Source organism: Papaver somniferum, chromosome 2 (assembly GCF_003573695.1).
Source record: "Papaver somniferum cultivar HN1 chromosome 2, ASM357369v1, whole genome shotgun sequence".
In the NCBI taxonomy this organism is placed as follows: Eukaryota; Viridiplantae; Streptophyta; class Magnoliopsida; order Ranunculales; family Papaveraceae; genus Papaver; species Papaver somniferum.
Window position 1 is genome coordinate 103,055,729 of NC_039359.1, and position 14,620 is coordinate 103,070,348.

The 14,620-nt window shown below is 45.1% G+C and overlaps 1 protein-coding gene across 4 annotated transcripts; it reads left to right on the top strand.

Annotated features, from left to right (window-relative positions):
- The first annotated feature begins 2,135 nt into the window (after positions 1–2,135).
- LOC113353772 lies at positions 2,136–5,362 on the top strand. Of its 4 annotated transcripts, none has more exons than XM_026597271.1 (7): positions 2,136–2,152; positions 2,353–2,842; positions 3,468–3,573; positions 4,037–4,251; positions 4,354–4,433; positions 4,768–4,891; positions 4,989–5,362. In XM_026597271.1, the coding sequence occupies exons 3-7, from the start codon at positions 3,568–3,570 to the stop codon at positions 5,041–5,043; spliced, it is 480 nt and encodes a 159-aa protein (XP_026453056.1). In that variant the 5' UTR covers positions 2,136–2,152; positions 2,353–2,842; positions 3,468–3,567; the 3' UTR covers positions 5,044–5,362. The 4 variants fall into 4 exon arrangements, 3 of the variants coding, with proteins under 3 accessions (XP_026453056.1, XP_026453055.1, XP_026453054.1); XR_003361516.1 differs by adding an exon at positions 4,584–4,616 and having other exon boundaries at positions 2,143–2,842; XM_026597270.1 differs by adding an exon at positions 3,120–3,164 and having other exon boundaries at positions 2,143–2,842.
- Positions 5,363–14,620: the final 9,258 nt, after the last annotated feature.

Below are 14,620 nucleotides of genomic sequence, written 5' to 3' on the forward strand. Positions count from 1 at the left end.
GCTCCTATCTTGCGGCTCCTTGTTTTCTGATTCTGGGCAAGATTTTGCATCTGCTAATCCATGGCGGATTAATTACCTAGTTTGCCTAGGCTTAATTTCGACAAGCAAGGTCTGATATACTACGCAAGGCGCAAAACCCTAACTTTTTCAAATTAGTCAGGATAATTGATTGAATTCTATATGTTGACACAGAGTTCTTTTAAGTTCATTGCCAGAGAGCAACATGCTTTCCGATTGAATACCTTATGCAAAGACCTTATCCTTGATATTTGGAAATTCATGCTACTCTGCTGTGAGTGAACACAAATTTTCAGGCCATATCAACATTAAGGGTTCAGCCGGGGAACATATCACAGAAAGCATTCAAAGAAACTTATATTAATTGAGTGTAGGCAAGGTGCCGAAATTTACAGAATGCCTGGGATTTTTGCTACATGCGCCAGTCTGGATAAATTTCACGTAAGTATATTGAACGACTCAATAAACGTGCCAGAGGAGAGGTTGACACTCGTGGCTCTGTTTCCTCGCAGAGTGACGACACATCAGATGCAAGGTTTTACAAATTTAGCTCTGAGCTAAAAACCACCACCAACATTAAGTTCCCTGCTTAGCCCGTAACAATGGCATTATTGCGTGGTAAGCATGACATGGTGACAGACAAGGATAAAATCAAAACGGCAAGTCATGAAGAGATTGCCAGGAAAACTTGGCTAACCTTTGGCAGGAGGCATGAGGAATATGTGATCCTTGCATCGGCGGATCTGAGTAATTCCGTCTTGGCCATAGAGTGTTGGTGTCAGTGTTGCAACTTTGGCTACTGAAGGTAGGTGTTCTTTTCCATTTTGTGCATGTAGCCACTCAACAGTACCATCGATCTTCTCCAGAATGTGTAATAAAGTTCTGAATCCATAAGAATGAGTATCTAACCTCTCCAGTAGATTTCAAAATTTACCAAACTCCACTGCACTCTTGGGATGGATGGATGAAATATATGCTCAGCAATGATCATGTCATGGCTAATCATGGAGATTGTGGTTGCGTTGTTGGTCCATCCTTGACTTCAGGTTATCTGGTGCCTGTACTTTCTGATTGCGATGATGATATGTTGTGGATGCTTGCATGGCCGAAATCTTCTAGAGCCATTGGGTGAAGTAAACGAGCTGAGAGCTTTCCTCTGCCGATGTGCTGCTATCATATCTTCAAGGTCTTCGTTCCAAGCGACATCCTTTGAACCATCTTCTGAATCTTGAATTGTTGTATGGAATGGGATGCGGTGAGCATTCCCCAGTTATACTTCTGTTAGATCCAATGGCATGGCCGGATATGTGAATGTATCTCTGTAGCGTGCTTTTGGAGTCTTTGATGCACGTGTACGGCTTCATGTTGAGTAATTTTTGCGGCTTGTAAAACTTCGACAGTGATGATGTTGAAATAAGAAATAACCTGGTTGAGGGGAGTGAAAGCATCCCATGTTGGTAGTCCCCATGTGTAATTATCCTGAGCCTATTTTCTCGTGGAAGATGTTTTTCTATTGCATTCACCGGTAAGGTGGTGACTGCGTTCAAACTTCTAAACCTGAAAGAGGCTTCAGTCCCCAACTGTAGCCTACTTTAATTGCATCGCCTTGAATCCATGCTTATGGGATTTGATACAACCTTATTATACTCTTATGGATGTGATGCTGAGATTCTTGGAATCATCTCGTGGACGAAAAATTCTGGATAACGAAGAGGTAGAAGTGGGAGAATTATGTCGTTAATCGTGGATCCCTCTGTCTCTTCAAGAAAAATGTTTCAACCGCGTATCTGGAGTTATCTCATCACTACACCAAATTCTGGATATAGCAACCCAAATTAGCAGCAGAGCTAGAGCTGTTGCTAATTAGCAACAACAAGCCTCGGTTGCTAAAGTTTACCAACAGGTTATATCTGTTTCTAAATTCGTGACTGCTGAGGTGATGTTGCTATTAGCAACTGTAGAGAAAATAGGCGTGCCAACAGTTCGTGTGGGTGGAAACACTTTTAGGTAGTTTTTCGCCCAGTCAACTGGAGTTGTTTTGAAACTGAGACTTTATTCCACCCCTTTAACCCTATTCCTATACTTATCTCTTTCTTCTTCACTTTACAAACTCCTGAGAAAACCTTCAGCAGCCGTGAGACCCTCTCTTCCCCAAGTCTCGTTTCTCTTTCTTATTCTAGATCTACAGTTTCTCAATCTTTACACTTTTGTTGATCTCTGCTTTTCTATTCGTATCTCAATTTCTTCTTTTTGATTTTTGTTCTCTCTCGATACTGTTATCTCTTCTTTCTTAGGTTTTGATTTTTGTTTCTGATTCACGTTGTTTGTTTGAAGCGACGAAGAACACCCGGAACACGAACTCCTTTTCAAACATCATCATCTAGCTGACGATTATCAAAATCTGGATGACATGGGATAACTGTCTCTTCTCTATTATTTTTTATCGATTTTCCTCAAAATTTTCAATTAGGGTTTACAATTTTTTGTAATTTAGAGCTTTGAAATCGGTTTGTTGAACTCATAGATACTATCATCTAAAGTTTGTTCGATTAATTTTTGCTGAAATTTATGGGGGATTTTGGAGTTCTTTTTTGTTGTTTAATTTCAATGGATTTTGAAGGAATGGGAAGTAGTAAGGAATTAACTCATGTTAGGATTAATATCATTGGAGGATCCAGGAAATTATTCAAAAATCTTTAATTTGCTCATTCTTTGGGGTTTTGATTGATTAAATGGGTGATTTTGATATTTGTGTTGAGGCTTGTGCAAGTATGTAAAAGTTAGAGTGAAGCAGAGGGAAGGTCTTCAAACTCTTGAAGCTAAGGTAATCCAAATGTTTTTATGAGTTGTTATTTCCATTCTGTAATTTATATCTCATTAAATGGGAGTTCAATGTACTGTTAGATATGTAGATATGTTTTTATTTATGTGGACTAAGCTCTATTGCTTTCTCTCTTCTGGTTTCCGTTGTTGTTCCATTACTCTATTCGGCTAAATCAGCTGCTATTGTGTCCTTAGGTTTCAGCTGTAGACATGACTTAATATTGCTAGTGACATACTTATCAGATTCTAAACATTGTACTTTGTGTCTCTTGATGTAGGGTATCGTAGAACCTATTTGTGATTCTGAGGACTTGGTAGTTCAGGTCATAACGCTTCAGTTGAAACTTGTGGTCCAACCTTGCCTTCACCCTGATGTTGTTTTAAGTTTCCAATTTTTAGAGCTTTTTATCTGCTGGTCCTTAAGAGGAATAACATATAGATTGGGATTTTGGATTTGAACTTGGAAAGAAAGAGTTGCCTCTTTACAAGTTTCATGGTTTTCTTAGCACATTTTTCTTGTGGTGCTTTTGTTTATCATTCTGTCTTCTTCTTTTCTTTAGTAATGTATTCAATAATGTATTAGTCCTCAGCTCTTTTTATGACATTTAAGTGCTTGCTGCAATCAGGGGTCGAGATATATAGAGCAAAGGAGGCGAGTTGGAGGAGGCTGTACAATCATGTTTGAGGATTCGGAAAGAAGCTTAGCTCAATCCTTGAGGAACGTCTATGATAGTGAGTACTTCACAATATGTAATTTAGTAGAGTATGCACCTCTAAAAGCATTCTGCAGTTGGATTCCTTCATTACCAAACTGGTTTTTGTTATCCAAGTCTAGTGAATCATGATGCCACCTTAGTTCTTGTGACTATGATCATTTTTTTTAGACTATGATCATCATTATTATCAAATCTGGCCTTGATAGTTACTTAGGCCTTATAGGAATACTATTTACTTAGGCATTATGCTGGCCATAAGTTCTTGCCCATAGCGATAGTTTCAACTGTTACTTCTTCCTGTTATTCAGATCAAAGGCTATAGCTGACTGACCTTTTAGCTCTTTAAGATACAGGGTGTCAGAAATAGTAACCAGAAAGTTCTTGTTCTTGCTCCAGAAGGTTGCAACTATAATTGATAACAGATGAATCCCGATTGCTGAGATATTTTCTCTAATAATGGGATAATTATACATCTGCAGGGTTGTTTAAATGCACGTGCTCAAATGCTAAGTGATGTTCAGGCTGCACAACTTGTTGTCCGATGCTTAAAGTTAATGGAGGACCTGTTCATGGGTAGATCTCTAATAAAGTATGATGCACGTCTGAAGGTTGGTGGAAAAAAATGTTGTTATGACGTTAGTACTGGAGCAGAGTGCAAGTTGAATGACACATGCTTAGCTGTCAAAACAAGCAGGTATGCAGTGCCTCCCCTTTTGTGAACTTCTTAGTAAAATATTTTGCAAACATGACATGAACTATAGTCATGAGTATTCCTATAGCTAACGCAGTTTGCCAGGTTCGATATCCATTTCAAGCATTCTCTATCTGAATTAGTTGCATCGTGGAATGGAGGGGGTCCGTTGTACCAGCGATTGGGTAAGTTATATACTTATTCAAGTCCCTATTTTTTTTAGGTAATAGATGGAGTAACTTGTGTGTCTGATTATGTAATTTCTTCCACCGCCAAAATCTTGCATGATTTATGTCCATAAGTTATATACTTATTCAAGTCCCTATTTTTTTTAGGTAATGGATGAAGTGACTTGTGTGTCTGAATATGTAATTTCTTCCACCGCCAAAATCTTGCATGATTTATGTCCATATTTTGTTTTAGAATGAAGTTGTTCTGTTTGCTTTTATAGTTACTGATTCTTAAATTATGTGTGTCGTATTGTGAAACCTAAATTGGGATACTTGTTAAAAATTCCAGAGTTTGAAGAGTATCGCCGAGATGATCAGTTCAGTTCTGGAAACAGGCTAGCTCAACTACTGAGCTTCACTCATCAGAAATCCCAACACTTACTCGAGTCTCATTGGTCCCCAGTATTTTTCAGGTATAAGAAAATCACTAGCAATAGAGTATATACCCTGAATTCTGAAGTATTCTTACTTTCTTTATTTGTTATCTCTAACTATATGTATCTGTGACAGATTCTTCATCATCTTGGTCGTATTTACAAGACGAGAATTCAACATCCTCGTGTGATCATCCTCTCAAAGCCACAATAATCTGCTGCATTCTGATTACTCACTGTAAGAGATTGTAACATTTTGTTTCTATATGCAATCCTTAGAAGCTAAAACAAACATAGTTGCACCAGTACAATGTAAGAAACGAGAACATATTTACATATGCAATCTTTCAGTTGTACAATTTGACACCTGATTTTCTTAATGCAACATGTATTTGGTTCGCTTTCTTTGTATAATGTCTTTGAGGTTTAAACCTGTGGGAATGTATGTGTGAACATAGAGTATGAGAACTATCAGATTGAATTGCTGGATATAAAATGAATCAGGGTTTTGCAGGGAACTGGGGTATTGCATGATAAATTGTGGGAAAATCCGTTTTGACTAGGTCAACGAAGACTTGACCTCTTTTTTGTTGCAAAAACTTTAGCAACGGAAAAAATGTGATGCTAAATAGTTCTGTTCTGTTTCTATATTTTGATTTTGCAACAGGTTGTTTCTATTGCTCCTACCGTTGCTGACAGAAATTAGCAACAAAGCTTGAGCTGTCGCGAAAACTGCGATAGGGTGTTTAGCAACGGCAAAAATCTGTTGCAAGCCCGGTCAGCAACAGATTTAAGATGTTGCTAAATGCTAAATTTGGTGTAGTGCATGAATGCTTGATTGTTGTCGGGGATGGACCGCGATGAGCAGTCCCCGGTCGCACTTCTCTTTGGTTACTAAAATTGTTTCCTATGAGTTGGCTTGGGATCCGTCGTGGGTCTCGTAAAGTGTTGCATACGCGTTCTGGGCAGATAGGTGATGATATCCTTACGCTACACCTTTAAAGAGTAGATGACCTTGTCGTGGCTATGACTTTTGGGTTCACCGTGTCTCCTGAGCTTTGTAGTGGTTGTTGTTACGGTAAACCTCTGGCTGGTATCAACAAACAAGCAGCAACGGTTCTTGGCAGTTGTTGATGGTGGTTTTTAGCTTAGGGTCAAAATCGTAAAATTGTACATCTGACATGATGTCACTATGATCATTAGCACATTTATTGAATCAATCAGCATGCCTACGTAAGAATTACCGGAGTACCCTTTTTTTTACATGGGTCATGTTCCACGGCAGAACCCTTAACACTGACTGACATCATCTATGTCAAACCCTAATTCTCATGCTACCGCGCCAAGGCATGCCAACCATGCCAACCGCACCACTGTGTCAATGGCAGACTATGTCAGCCACGTCCCCGCGCCAAGGCATGCCAACCATGCCAGCCACACCACTGTGCCAATGGCATACCATGCCAGCCACGTCTCCGCGCCAAGGCATGCCAACCATGCCAGCCACACCACTGTGCCAATGGCATACCATGCCAGCCACATCTCCGCTCCAAGGCATGCCAACCATGCCAGCCACACCACTGCGCCAATGGCATGCCATGCCAGCCGCACCTCCGCGCCAATGGCATGCCATGCCAGCCGCACCTCCGCGCCAAGGCATACAACCCATGCCAGCCGCCCACTGCACCAATGGCATGCCGTGCCAGCCGCACCTCTGCGCCAAGGCATGCCAGCCGCACCTCTGCGCCAAGGCATGCCAGCCGCACCTCTGCGCCAAGGCATGCCAGCCGCACCACTGCGCCAATGGCATGACATGCCAGCCGCACCTCTGCGCCAAGGCATGCCAACCATTCCAGCCGCACCAATGTCATGCCATGCCAGTCGCACCTCCGCGCCAAGGCATGCCAACCATGCCAGCCGCACCACATGTGCAAATGGCATGCCAACCACCTTGCTGCGCCATACCATGCCGGCCTTCCCTATGCGGCTACCAAAACGAAGGCGTGCGATGATCAACGGCCACCTTTCCATCTTAGATGCAAATCTTAGCCGTCCAAGGTCGCCAAACAACGCATGCTAACCTTTGGCCCAACGCCAAAACCCTAGTTTGGTCGCGCCTAAACCACGCCAAGGCATGCCGCGCTATCCACCTTGCCGCGCCTAATCCATGCCATGTCGGCCTTCCCTTCACGGCTGCCAAAACGAAGGCGTGCGACAATCAACATCCACCCTTCCATCTTAGATGCAAATCTCAGCCGTCCAAGGTCAACAACCAACGCATGGTAAACTTTGGCCCAACGCCAAAACCCTAGTTTAGCCGCGCCTAAACCACGCCAGGGCATGCCGACCATGCCACATGTGCCAAAGGCATGCCGCGTCATCCACCTTGCCGCGCCTAAGCCATGCCATGCGGGCCTTCCCTTCGCGGCTACCAAAACGAAGGCGTGCGATGATCAACGTCCACCCTTCCATCTTAGAGGCGAATCTTAATCGTCCAAGGTCACCAACCAACGCATGGTAACCTTTGGCCCAATGCCAAAACCCTCATTTGGTCGCGCCTCAACCACACCAAGGCATGCCGACCATGCCACATGTGCCAACAACATGCCGCGCCATCCACCTTGTCGCGCCTAAGCCATGCCATGCCGGCCTTCCCTTCACGGCTGCCAAAACAAAGGCGTGCGATAATCAACGGCCACCTTTCCATCTTAGATGCAAATCTCAGCCGTCCAAGGTCACCAACCAACACATGGTAACCTTTGGCCCAATTCCAAAACCCTAGTTTTGGTCACGCCCAAACCGCGCCACATGTGCCAATGGCATGCCGTCCACCTTGCCGCGCCATACCATGCCGACCTTCCCTATGTGGTTACCAAAACAAAGGCTTGCGACAATCAACGACCATCCTTCCATCTAAGATACAAATATTAGCCGTCCAAGGTCGCCAACCAACGCATGGTAGCCTTTGGCCCAAAACCCTAGTTTTGGTCACGCCCAAACCGCGCCAAGGCATGCCGGCCATGCCACATGTGCCAATGGCATGCGAGCCACCTTGCCGCGCCATACCATGCCGGCCTTCTCTATGCGGTTACCAAAACAAAGTCTGGCGACGATCAACGACCATCCTTCTATCTAAGATGCAAATATTAGCCATCCAAGGTCGCCAACCAACGCATGGTAACCTTTGTCCCAACGCCAAAACCTTTGTTTTGACCACACCCAAACTGCGCCAAGGCATGCCAGCCATGCCACATGTGCCAATAGCATGCCAACCACCTTTCCGCGCCATGCCGGACTACTCTATGCGGCTACCACAACAAAGGCTTGCGAAGATTAACGACCACTTTTCCATCTAAGATGAAGATCTTATCCGTCCAAAGTTACCAGCTAACGCATGGCAACCTTTGGCCCGACGCCAAGCCCTAGTTTGGTCGCTCCCAAATAAAGCCAAAACCCTAACTTTTGGACGCGCCTCAATTAGGCCATATTAAAGCCGTGCCGTCCATGCTTTCATGCCACTGGCTACCAAACAAAGGGTTGCAATAATTAACGGCTACCCTTTCTCTCAAGATGCAAAATCTCGACCGTCGAAGGTCACCACCGAGCCGGCAAGTCTCCCAAGCTCAAATTGCCGAACAACAACATGCTACATGTTTTCCACGAAAACACTTGAGACATCAACACATGTCACAAACTGGGGGATGCTCATTGGGTATTGGTTTGGCGGTTTACAGCGTGCGGCGTATACTACGCCCGTTATAAGACAGTGTCATAAGGATGAGGCGGTTAGTAAATACAGGGAGTAATGGTGAAAATCTTTCTTTTATGGAACATCAATTCCAGGCATTACCGGTTACCACCTCCTCCCATTTACTCATCCGTTTTCCATTTCTTACGAGACCAGAGTACGTTTCACTTCGACTTATATAAATAGGTCTTACCTATTTCCACCGAACAACAAGTTCAGGTCAGGAGGATACAACACTCAGAAAATATTTGCTAGCTTTCCATCTGTTAGCTTCCCACTTTCTGATACAAGTCGTGAAAAACTACTCTTCCAGAATCAACTATTCTGGTCTCAACACTCTCTTCGCTTCCCTCCCCACCAACCCTTCTCCTTCACTTTGTGACCGAAGCAAGTCTGGAACGGCCATTTCTTGGTTTAGGCCGGATTTGTACAGATTGATCTCTCGAATCTAAAGTACTCCCTTGCAGTACATTGTTTAGGGTTTAAACTCGTTTCTCACCCACACACCCGAAATTACCAAAATCAGCAGAAATCGTTTTCACCCTCAAACAATTGGCGACCACAGTGGGAGGTTGATCTTTCGATCAGATGTCAATTTTCCCCTCGACCTAGACGTCAGGACAGTAAAATCAAACGATCCTTCAGGAATCGACGACTCAGCTACTAGGGGCTCGATTACCAGTCGTGACACGGCAAGGGACGACTGGGGACTTCCGAGGTTAGAAGCAAACGATCCGCCCAGGGATCGGCAAACACAAGGAATGACTGGGGACTTTCCACAGTCACGGCGATATTTCCCACAAAACTCGGTCTTACATCCGGGAGATTCCTTTTTCACCAGAAGATCCAAAAACCGAGTAAGTCTTGCCTAGACAAAAACGTGGTTTACTACTTCAGGTTTTCACGGGAATGATGAAACCAATAGCCATGTTATGTTTCATCTCATGCTCTCTGTCGACAAGCAATGCTCACGATTCAGTGGCTTTCCTGGGATGTTTGCACCATTCGCAACGTATAACCAAAAGCATCGTTATTCTAAAAACAGTTTGTTCCAAATAATAATCCAAAACCCTCAAGGTAACATTTGTCTATCAAACCAAAAATCCAGGAAATCAAAACGTAAACTAGGCGTTTCATTTGCCTTCAAAAAAAAACCTAAAATAAGAAGTTCAGAAGACAGAAATGCGTTCAAGGAAAGTTTTTCAACAATGGCTTGCTCTTCTTGAAAAATCCTCTTTCGTTCTTTGGAGAGCCGCCCTCTTCAACTTCAGCTTCCTGGACAACTTTTCGACTTCTGCTTCCGCTTCTTCACCATATCCGCAGAAGGACCTTCGACTGTTTCGGCCAGCAACTTTTCAACCTCAGAGAAACCTTCAACGAACCAAGGAACATTGAACTCGAAGTTTACACACGTTCACGATGGAACCTCCAGCTCGAGACTACATCCTCAGAAACAGTATTACCATCACATTGCACATGTCGTCAATCGAAGACAAAGCTTCCTCCACATGCTTAACCAACGCAAATCGACTAGTAATTTTCTTGGTCGTGGCGATATGTCCGTAGCTTTCCATATCCTGGTGTATAGCGCCGCGTGTTTGGCTGGCACGCTAAATCCCCCGATCAACACATGATCCATGAGGAACCAGATATGGAGGGTTGAAAGTGGCGCCCACACTGCATCAGCAACCGGAAGGGATTCCTAACGACAATTGCACCTGCGGCCACTGGAGTACTCTCCATTGTTGAGTCACAACGACGTTTTCATCTCGATCAACATCCATTTCAAGGTCGCCCGGTGCGGCTGTCACAGTTGGAGACAAAGTGTATCTCCGCCAGTCTCCGTCTCAGGCCATCTTCAGAAACGGCTTCCCCCTATGATATCACGGATTAGATATTTTCCAAAGAGAAAGGAAGAGAGAAAGAAAAAAACATGCGGGAGACTCACTGATTCGCTTCAGACCGACTAGAGGAAGATTCAGCACTGCTGTCGGAAGAACTACTTCGCCATCACTGGACTCTGAACTTTCATCCTTCTCGGGTTCCCCATCACCATGGATAGGCTCAGACCGCCACCCTCCGTCTCGAGAAACGATGTTTTCTGACTACTTGCAAGTTTGGTAAAGGTGTTCACGCTGCTGAGACCCTGGAAGATACAAAGACGGATACTCAGAAAAGAAACAAGGATATACGCGATCCAACTAAAATCAAGAGGAAAAGCATACGTACCCGCATATTAGAACTGAAAGTCGGTAGGGCTGTCGAATCTGACTGGGAACCGTCTGCACGGCTTTTAGACCTTCGCTCCTTCACTTGGGGACTATCTGCATTCGGGTAACGGATTTTGCTTGGTCGAAGAAGGATCCTCAGCAGTGGGTGCTCCGCTAAAACCGCAGAGAAGGCTTACCGTGACGGTTTTCTACCACATCATTCACGAATCCATGGATAGCGAGAAACTCATCCTGCCAAAATATGTTAATTTGGAGGTTGTTGATGGATTTCGTTCCGCGAGCGGAAAAGGGAGACTTTACCCACACAAGAACACTAGCATCAGAACAGTTGGCAACGAGTCTTCTGGAACAACCGGCTACGAACGAGTGGGACCCTTGGTCAAAACCCATATGCCGAGCGCCCTATCGATATTGTAAGAAACTGCTTTCAAGATCCTCGAAAGAAAGACGACACATGACCGGGCATGCAGCTTCGCATGAACACCATCTCTCCAACACTCATATCCTCTTTATCAGAAGACAAAGACATGCTCGGAGCAGGAGCAAAGGTATTGATCTGAGTTATGGACGCATGACCGGAGCCCATGGACGAAAATTGACCGTGTGAGTTGTCAAGGAATCCAACCAGGTTCGAACCAATCTTTGGGCGCCTATTCGACCAGCACAGTATCCTAGAACCACCCCACAGACTCGGAAGTACGGCCACGGTTTTGGAGCATACCTTTCGAAGTGCTCCCACAGCCACGCTTGGAGAAAGGCGCATGAATATACAATCCACTTTCATGTAGCCATTTGAAGCGCACATGTCCGCGACCAGATGATCCAAGTGTGTGTACAGAGAACCAAGAAACAAGCCGCCAATAGGGAGAACGACACCTTTTGCCAATTTTATGGCAAACTTGATAAGTTCCTGTCTTATCTCCTTCTTACCAGAGCCGTCATCAAAAATATCTCTGGATAACCAAAGAGCCAAGAACGCTGCGACATGAAGTGTACTATTTTTCTAATTTGGCTCCAACTCATCAAGAAACCATTGAGACACCCACCATCTATAGAAGCACCTCGTCTCGTTTTCCTTTTGATTTCGCAACCAGAGGGGCGCGTATTTCTTCTTCATCTGCAAGCAACTTGACATCGAGGTTTCCTATTACGGGAAGGTTCAACAAGATGGCCACGCTCTCTAAAGAGATAGTCATTTCACCCACCCGCATATGGCCGTGTGAGTGTCTGGACACCGTCTGGAAATAAAAGCAACCAAGCCTGGAATATGTTTCCTAATTTGAAGCACTGCGGAAGCCGCGACAGCATCAATAATCTGGGCCTTGGTCAAACTGGCTTTTACACATTCCTGGCTCATCATGAATCACATCCATTTCTCAAAGGGACGCAACGGACTCACACAGGTTTTAAAGTCAATGAGAGAAGCAGAATACTCTTTCCTCTGAAAACAAAACCTTATTACAACTCCAGGACGAACTGACCGGGCCTCTCGTTCACTTTCCGGACCAGTCAGAAGAATCGACACATACTTGGGATGATTTTTCCTAATTGTGGCGGATGTTGTAAAGAACTCATCCTCTATGTTTGGCTTGGAATTTCCAACTTCTTTCGGTACGGCAGAACTTTCCTCAAATGACATCCTAACGAAATTCTCTCACGCTACTTTCACCTTCGAGACAACTACAATGGAACAATACAAAGAGAAATTATTACGGAAAGTGCATGGAAATTATTTTATCAGACACAGGAGATCCATCCTGGACGCAAACCAATTTGTTGCAAAGTCATAATGATCATGAGCAAAGAAATGGGGACTGACGGACCCTGCATTACCACCTTATGCCAAGGCCGTACCTTGCAGCAGGAAATTTGCGCCCGGACGAGGAGGCGCGCCCCACCATGGGAACAATACACATGGCCACACCAGGAAAAGGGAGGAAACCCTAAGAGCTAGGTTTTCACGGGAAGGGAATGACAGTTACTAGCTCATGCATGCCTACTTTGCACAGTAATTGAGACGACCAACATTACTACGGTATTCACGCTTAAATGTTACTACAAGTTCACGCAAATCATATTTACGGCTAGGATTCATACCAACACAAAAGAACAATATTTTTACAAGTTCATGAAAAGATACGCCTACAGCTAGGGTTTGCACTAACACAAGAAAACAAGAAAAACAAGTTAAAGAGGAAGTGCTGGAAGATATACCTGGAATTCGCTCGTCCACTTTACTGTTACCACACGGCCAGAATAAAAAAATATATAGAAAGGTGTGAAATAAAAGGAGAGGCCGGCTCCCTTTTATAGGCATGTTACTTGGGAGTTTGAATAAGGAAAGGACTTCATATTTGAGTCAAGTAAGGAAAAGAGGCAACCGGGCCCGCGAATACAAATCACCATGCCATACCATCCGCGCATGCTTTGCTTCACCAAACCGCGCCATTACCTTGGCCCCACCATGCCAAGACGTCTGCACCATGCCTTGTCCCCACCACGCCATGCCGTCCACATGCTTTGCCTCACCAAACCGCGCCTTGCCTTGGCCCCACCATGCCAAGCCTTCCGCGCCATTGCATTGGCCCCACCATGCCAAGCCGTCCGCGCCATTATCTTGGCCCCACCATGCCAAGCCGTCCGCACCATGACTTGCCGCACCAACACCAACAACTCGCCAAGCCAGCGTCATGATGTTCCCTAACCCAGCCAAGGTGATACATGGCCAGACTAAGCCGACGATCTTCATCTCACCACTTCACGGTCTACACCACAAATAGAATCTACGCAAGGCCTCCAAACCTGAGGATCATAAACAATCTCCTTACCTCTCAAAAAAGGTTAGTCGGACTTTCCTGACCATCTTTTCACGACCTGTCATTTCGATTTTTGTCCTCGCCTGTCACCATCTTATGCTTACCTCGCAATAATGCTCCTGTCCCGAGCTAAGCAGGGGACTTAATATTGATGGTGGTTTTTATCTTAGGGTCAAAATCGTAAAACTGTACATCTGACATGACGTCACTATGACCATTAGAACATTTATTAAATCAATCAGCATGCCTACGTAAGAATTATCGGGGTATCCTTTTTTTTTACATGGGTCATGTTCCACGACAGAACCCTTAACACTGACTGACATCATCTATTCCAAACCCTAATTCTCATGCTACCGCGCCAAGGCATGCCAACCATGCCAGCCGCACCACTGTGCCAATGCCAGACCACTCCAGTCACATCACCGCGCCAAGGCATGCCAACCATGCAAGCCACACCACTGTGCCAATGGCATATCATGCCATCCACATCTCCGCGCCAAGGAATGCCAACCATGCCAGTCGCACCACTGCGCCAATGGCATGCCATGCCAGCCGCACCTCCGCGCCAAGGCATGCCAACCATGCATGCCGCACCTCCGCGCCAAGGCATGCCAACCACCTTACTGTGCCATAGCATGCCGGCCTTCCCTATGAGGCTACCAAAACAAAGGCGTGCGATGATCAACGGCCACCCTTCCATCTTAGATGCAAATCTTAGCCGTCCAAGGTCGCCAAACAACGCATGGTAACCTTTGGCCCAACGCCAAAACCCTAGTTTCGCCGCGCCTAAACCACGCCAAGGCATGCCGACCATGCCACATGTGCCAATGGCATGTCGTGCCATCCACCTTGCCGCGCCTAGGACATGCCATGCCGGCCTTCCCTTCGCGGCTGCCAAAGCGAAGGCGTGCGACAATCAACGACCACCCTTCCAACTTAGATGCAAATCTCAGCCGTCCAAGGTCACCAA